Source organism: Dama dama, chromosome 12 (genome assembly GCF_033118175.1).
Source record: "Dama dama isolate Ldn47 chromosome 12, ASM3311817v1, whole genome shotgun sequence".
Taxonomy (NCBI): domain Eukaryota; kingdom Metazoa; phylum Chordata; class Mammalia; order Artiodactyla; family Cervidae; genus Dama; species Dama dama.
The window spans coordinates 55,200,338-55,208,185 of NC_083692.1; the positions used below are offsets into that span (position 1 = coordinate 55,200,338).

The following is a 7,848-nucleotide window of genomic DNA, read 5'->3' on the forward strand; positions in this document are numbered from 1 at the left end:
ATGGGCACATAAATCCAAGGCATTACACTGTGATTGTTACTGCATTAAATATGTACTTCTATACATGTTTCCATAGTTACAAAACCAAACTACATTTAGAATTAATAAATAATGAACTTTGCATTTGTAAGCTTCCCTGGTGGCTCAGATGGTAAAGAATCTGCCTGCAACGCCTGAGACCTGGGTTTCATCCCTGGGTTGGGAAAATCTCCTGGAGGAGGGCATGGCAAACCACTCTAGTATTCTTGCCTGGAGAATCGCCATGGACAGAGGAGCCTGGTGGGCTACAGTCCATGGGGTCAAAAAGAGTCGGACAAGACTGAGCGACTAAGCACAGCACAGCACAACCCCTTCAGAGTAATTTGAAAAATGACATAAAATAAACTTTGAGTTTCTGTTCCTGAAGTGAGACACAAACTAATCAGAATATGCTTTTAAAAATATTTAAACCAAACTCACGTACACAGTATATATAAATGTATAGCATATTCACACATACTTTAAAAAAAACAAAGAAGCAATTTGCCCATAATCAAAACTTTATTGAAAAACTGACACCAAAATAGGAGAGTGCTGCTGTATACCTTACAAAATTAAAAGTAATTACATTATCTTGGTAGATTAACTGGAATTACTGAACTGATAAGGCTTTCTGCGATAGAACACAAATTCAAGAAGTTGTGTGGATCATTAGTGTTGCTTCCTTCTAAATGAACAGCCTGTGAAAGAATCACAAGAGCATATTAAACACAAGTCTGTTCTATCTCTGGTATAGAGTTTTAAGGATAAAAAGTACTTTTTACGTAAAAACTTAGCTTTTAAGAAATTTTAGATTAAATACTCATTAAGTCCTCTCAAATGTTATGATGAAATTCATTTAAGACCATGAGTTAAAACTTTAATGCAAGCTGTCAGACAATACAAACTTAATTTTTAAGAACTATTCTGAATTCTTTTCTCCATAAAATAACTTTCATTAGAGTTCATCTCAGATCTTTTAGGAAAACTCTGATACATATATATGTACCCTTTTAACCATCTGTCAGCATGTGGGCACAAATTCTAAGATCATTGCGTGATACGCAGGTTTTGGCAATCTTGCAAGTACGTGTTTAAGCGGAGTACTGCACTTAACTTTGAAGTGCTGACTTCAAAGTTAGAGCTCACCAGGTCATACTAACTAGATCTTGGATTTGTTGCCAATTTACTTGTAACTCTTCCAGTGAGAATAACATGGAATTTACCGTGTTACCAAAAATATCACAAGCCAATTTTAAATATCATTATTGAATTGTAAATCCCTAAGTACTACTATGGAAAATTATATACATATGTATTATTTCTTCTCACTGCACAAAAGTGAAAGAATTAAAAATAAGACTATCTTAATCATGAGTTGCTCACAGAAATCAAACCTCTAACATTAACTATAGTTATCTGTTGCTTAGCTAGCAATGATAAAAACTATCTAAATCATATGTACCAAATACATAGGAAACAAAATATTTACATGTATTTATTCTTTTACTCCATTCTGATTTATGTCTAATATTCCAAGTTAAGCAAATTGACTAAATATAATACAACAAAATTAGATGTTCTAAACTGAGACAAATAACAGATTATGGAATTCTTTGCAAAGTCAAGAGTACAAACTTATCTAATTTAAAAGGGCACTCTTTACTAAAAAGAGTACACAATGAAAGATAAAAATTATTTTGGTAATTATGAATCTATCATTTCTTTTAAACTGATTTTTGTAAAAAGACTCTAAAATCATAAAATCTCATCACTGGGTTAGAAAATGCCAAATGATTTACCTTCTGTGAGTCTGGCCTTTCCTCCTGTTGGCTGGCACAGCACTGTTGAACAGCCTACACAAAGCACTACTGTCTGAGCGTGGCTGAAAACCGTGGTGATCTTGTAGCAACCTAAAACAGGGCAGTGTTAGAAGTGAAAAGCAGAAGAAAATACAGCACCTGTTCAATGTATTTCTAGTAGAGACCTTGTAAAAGATTAGGAACTTCAGTGCTGTGCAAACCACATCCGTAACAAACTTTTCTAGTAGCCACATTAAAAACAAGTGTTTTTTTTTAAGATGAAATTAGTAATATGATCTATGGAAGTCTGTATTTCCAAAATATTATCATTGCAATGTGTAAACAAAGCCTTTTTTCTTTTTCTATACTATATCTTCAAACTCTGGTGTGTATTGCACACTTTAAAGATACAGCATGAAAAAAGAAAAAAGATACAGCCTAGTGGCTACAGTTAATAATACCATACTGAATATTTGAAAGTTACTAAGAGAGTATATCTGAAAAGTTCTTATCACAAGTAAAAAAACTGTAACTATGTATAGTGATAGGTATTAATTTAGACATATTGTGATCATTTCCCAGTATATACAAATATGGAATCATGACATCATACACTTGAAACTATAATGTTTTATGTCAGTTATACCTCAAGAAAAAAAAGAATGAAAAAGAATTTTTCCATTCTGACTAGCCACATGTCAAGTGCTCACTAGCTACATATGGCTAATGGCCACCATACTGGATCCCACAGCTTTACAATGAAGAATGAATATACTTAATTGTAAACAATGAAAAAGAAAACTTACCATCTGAGCAGCTTAAAGACTTAATAAGTTCAATGCCATGTTCCTTGTGAAAATCCCATCTTCACAACCCCCTACCCATATGTTTCTGAAGTGGTTTATTATGAAAATAACCCTATGACATTCCAATTCTGTAATCCCACTTCTACTCCAACAGAGGGTCCTAATATCTAAATGTACACAACAGACTATGAGCAGTCCTTACAGAAATTCTGTAAGTAGTCCTTTAGAGAAATTTTCCTTAGGAAAGGAATTAAAGTGTGAAATTTCACCTGGACATTTTACATCCATGAAGTAAGAATTTGGACTTTGAACCAGCCGTTTCTTTTTATGTTTTTTCTTTTCCTCTTCCAAGGAAGGATGCAGTAAATCTCTAGCTAACTGAATAAAAAAAAAAGCACAGTGAGTACTAGAATGACACCACAACTCTGGCAGATTTAACCATATGTAAAATATACATGCAAAAATAGGAATAACAGTCATACTCAGACAACACTTTAGTTTTTTGTTTTTTTTTTATGCCTGTTAACTTTAATCAACAGTTTTTATAATGCTTGCGTTCTCCAAGTCCCAGTTAAAGGGGCTTTACAACGATCCGGAAACAGATGGTACGGTTAACGCCGTTCTTTGTAACTAATAACAGTCGCCAGAGAAAATAAAACTGTGGTGCTAATGATTCTGACCCTGGTGGACCCGCTGAGAGAAGAAATTGCTGAGGCAGACCCGGAGAATGTCAACAGCGAGGTGATTTCTGCCCCCTGGGTTCAACATCTGATCTGACAAGAACTCTTAAGTGGCTGACGCTTGACTGTCCCTGTTAGAGTTAATTTGTATGGCAACTGCGAAGACAGTTTTTAAAAAGGAAACAAGCAGAAAACCGCTTCCGAGAGGAGGCAGAGGAGGGCAAGAGCCACAAAAAGAAAGCAAGAAGACGTAAACGATCATAGCCTCGCGGGTGCCCACCAAAACCCAGGAGGGCTGAGTAAGGTACCCAGGGAGCAGTCCCCTGCCAACCAGCAACTCCAGGCTGCAGCCCAGGGCGGCGCCGGGCTTCCAGTTCCACGCCCTGGCAGGGCCCGGCTCGCCGCGCCGCCCGGGCAAGTCCCAACAAGTCCGCCACGCGCGAAAGAGCCGTGCCATCCGAGGCGCCGAGCGGCGTTCGGCAGGGAGCCCCGGGGCCCAGCGGAGCCATGGATCTAGTCTGTCCTCGGGGGACAGAGAAGGCCGACACAAACGCGAAGCCCGAAAGTAAACAACTCACAGGCATGTTGATCCTTTCGCAAGCCCAGCCCGTGCAGCTCTCTAAGGCGACACCCCCAGCGAGCAGCACGCGACGAAGCGCGCGGCGTCAACTTCCGGGATAGAGGAGGCTGGGAGGAGCGAAGCGGCGGGCTCGTCCACTCTAGGCGCACCTCTCGGTGGTAGGGGCGGGCTCCGGCCGGGATCCGCGAGTGCGGGGAGAGGGGAGGTGCTGAGGCGCGCGCCCATTCGACACCGCAAAGCCCAGGATTCTAACGCGCTCCAGGGCTAGGGCCGCCGGCCTCAGGTCTCTGCTCTGGGCCCAGTGGTGCTTACGGTCTAGCTCAGGCGGCTCACTGTAGGCTGGGAAGCCGCCTCGGGCTTCGGGAGCGGATCAGGGTGGGCACGCGGGGTCCTGTCAGCGGTCCCGCGGTCAAGACACTCTCCGCTCTCCCCCACTCAGCGGGCAGGCACACGGGCGTTGCCTATGTTCTGTTGTTTTATGTATTAAGTATTATTAATTAAAACCATTAACACGTGCCAGCGAGATTATGAGAGAGGCTCGTTTATTTGTGCATCCGGCTCCAAATTACTGGTTCTTCTTTGCGGGGTGTGGCTGTGCTTTGCAGTTTGCTTGGTCTTGAAAAAGTTTTTAAGAAGCAACTATTTGCTGCTTAGTTCATTGTGTGGCTCCTTCCTATCCTCCGTGGGTCACACTTTCCAGAGTGGACAGCTGGGACTTGAAAAAAACAGCGAGTGTTACCGATGGCCAGACTTGAAATATTTTTGATGAAGAGCACCATCCTGTAGATTGAGAGAGTGTTGTCAAAAGCTAAACAATACTTGATCAGAAAATTGTCCTAGGTAGATGTTCTCGATCAGCTTTTATTTCTCTTCAAAAACATGATGCATGTATAGTGTGTATTTTGGAAAATGGAGAAAAGCAAAAGAAATTTAAAATCACCATCCAGAGGTAAATATTGTTAATATTTTGACCTATATCCTCTCTTTTTTTTTTTTCACTTGCATATAGGTTTGTTTTGGGATTTGGTTTTACGTAATTGGTATCATCTTGTGCATATTCTTTTATAGAGGGATCCCCATACACACAACTTACTGTACAGTGAATATCACTCCATGTTACTATATATTCTTCTACATTATGACTTTAAGTGGGCACATAGCATTCATCCTGTGAATATATATCCTATGTCATCCATACGCTAAGGTAGACATTCAATTCAATTCAATTGCTCAGTCGTGTCTGACTCTGCCACCCCATGAGTCGCAGCATGCCAGGTCTCCCTGTCCGTCACCAACTCCCGGAGTCCACTCAAGCCTATGTCCATTGAGTCAGTGATGCCATCCAACCATCTCATCCTCTGTTGTCCCCTTCTCCTCCTGCCCTCAATCTTTCCCAGCATCAGGGTCTTTTCAAATGAGTCAGCTCTTTGCATGAGGTGGCCAAAGTACTGGAGTTTCAGCTTCAACATCAGTCCTTCCAATGAACACCCAGGACTGATCTCCGTTAGGATGGACTGGTTGGATCTCCTTGCAGTCCAAGGGACTCTCAAGAGTCTTCTCCAACACCACAGTTCAAAAGCATCAATTCTTCTGCGCTCAGCTTTCTTTATAGTCCAACTCTCACATCCATACATGACCACTGGAAAAACTATAGCCTTGACTAGATGGACCTTTGTTGACAAAGTGATGTCTCTGCTTTTTAATATGCTGTCTAAGTTAGTCATAACTTTCCTTCCAAGGAGCAAGCATCTTTTAATTTCATGGCTGCAGTCACCATCTACAGTGATTTTGGAGCCCAGAAAAATAAAGTCAGCCACTGTGTCCACTGTTTCCCCATCTATTTGCCATGAAGGACATTCAGGCTGGTTTTTAAATGCTTAACTATTTAAAATATTAATTTTATTAATTAATTTAAAAATATCTATTAATATTAAATTTAAAATATTAATTTAAATATTACATTTAAACTGTTTAAAATATTAATGTTAAATAGTTTCAGACAGATTCGTGTATGGAATAAAACAATTGTGTATGCAGAATCATGGCCCCAAAGACTTTTTAATCCCCAGCACCTGTGCTTATATGGCAGGTGGAATTAAGTTTGATAATTATCTGGCTTTAAGCTAGGAAAATTATCCTGGATTATCTGGGTAGACCCTGTGTCATAACAAGGGCCCTTAAACATGGAAGAGAAAGACAGAGAGAGATGTGATGAAAGAAGAGTCTGAGAGATGCCATGTTGTTGGCTTTGAAGATGGAGTAAGGGGGTGGCGAGTGGAGGATTGTGGGTACCTCTAGGAGTTCGGAAAAACAAGGAAAAGGACCCTCCCCTAGGCCTTCCTTAGAATCAGCTAAATATTTGCCTAAGTTTTGTTTTAATTCTTTCATTGTAGTATTTATCTATAAGTTTTTAATCAACCTGGGAATTTGCGGGGGTAGGGGGGTGTGTGTGGCTGCATCACACAGCTTGCAGAATCGCAGTTAACCCCTGGTCAGGAATTGAACATGGAGCACAGCAGTGAAAGCCTGGAATCCTAACCACTAGACCACCAGGGAACTCCCTAACCTGGAATTTCTTTTGGCACTTGGTGTGTAGTGGGTCTCAGAACAATGTCTAACGAGCAGGCCTAGTTATTGCTTCAGCTTCTTAACCAATGCCCAGTACAGTGTCAAAACCCTTTCACTTTTGAGACACTGTAACAGTGTGAGAAATAAAACTCAAGGTCAAGAAGATCTGGACTCTATGTATGACTCTGCCTGCTTGTCCAAAGCTCAGTTTCTCCTAACATGTCCCCAGGCCCTTGCACTGATGACAGATAGAGACATGTAGGCAGTTGCAAGGGTGCAGAGTCCCTTGGCCTTGGCAGCCTACTCAGGGATCCTGCACAAGGAACTCTTGCCTGGCTTCCCAAAGGACTCTGAAGTGCCAGCTGAAATTCTGTATGCTGCCTGAGAATTTTCCAGCTGTTCTCTCTAGCCAGGTCTGAGAAGGTGCTGCTGAACCCTCCATTCAGCATCCAGCCCCCTTCACCTTAGAAATGCGAGGCCATTTCCAGTCCCTTCCTCCTTTCCAAACTTCAAAGGCTGGGAGAACCCACAGGTGTTCACCTTAAACCAAATCAGAACCCACTGATGCCTAATTTCAAGCCGGCCAAAATTGGTTCTAAACAGATTGGTTCCCCACTTTCACCTGGGCTGGAGTTCCTCAGGCTTATACTCTTCTTTTCCCAGAAAAACGGTAAGAGGTTTAGTTTAGTCTCAGCTTTAAGAAATTCAGGGTGTGAGGTGGGGCCCTAATGTTAACTTTTGTTCCCACTGCCTCTCTAAGTATTTTTCTGAGAAGCTAGGGAAATCCATATTGTCATCAAACTTTAACCAATACAGCATTACTTTTCTCTTCCTTCTTTTGTCCACCCGTGGCCAGGTTGCAAAGCACGTGTGGCTCATTCTCAACACATTCTTGAAAGCAGCGGCGACTTCTGAAACCCACCTCTTTTCTGCACATCAGTTCTCCAACAGGGACATAAACACTGTCCCCAAAGCTCTACTGTTGGGGTTGCAGTCCATCTGCCACTCATGCGGATGTTTGACACTTCCAGTAAGTTCCCGGCTCTAAGAGGTAAGAATCTCAGATGCAAACTCTGACATCATTTTCTTTGTTTTTCATACCAACTTAATTTCTGATTGAGGTGGCACCCCCATGGGGCTAGTACTATAGTGTGAAAGTGAGTGTTAGTTGCTCAGTCGTGTCTGACTCTGCTACCCCAGGGACAATAAATAGCCTGCCAGGTTCCTCTGTCCATGGAATTCTCCAGGCAAGAATACTGAGGTAGGGTGCCATTTCCCTCTCCAGGGGATCTTCTCAACCCAGGGATCAAACTTGGCTCTCCTGCATTGCAGGCAGATTCTTTACCATCGGAGCCATCGTGTTTATGTCCCCATAAAATTCCTATGTTGAATCC

General features: G+C 41.6%; 1 protein-coding gene across 1 annotated transcript; it reads right to left on the reverse strand.

Moving 5' to 3' along the window:
• Positions 1–521: 521 nt before the first annotated feature.
• On the reverse strand, positions 522–4,036 carry RPS27L (ribosomal protein S27 like). Its single transcript, XM_061157323.1, has 4 exons — positions 3,885–4,036; positions 2,896–3,004; positions 1,821–1,931; positions 522–719 (listed from the first exon to the last, which is right to left on the reverse strand). Exons 1-4 carry the CDS (start codon positions 3,888–3,890, stop codon positions 691–693), a joined length of 255 nt encoding a protein of 84 aa, XP_061013306.1. The 5' UTR covers positions 3,891–4,036; the 3' UTR covers positions 522–690.
• Between the last annotated feature and the right edge of the window lie 3,812 nt (positions 4,037–7,848).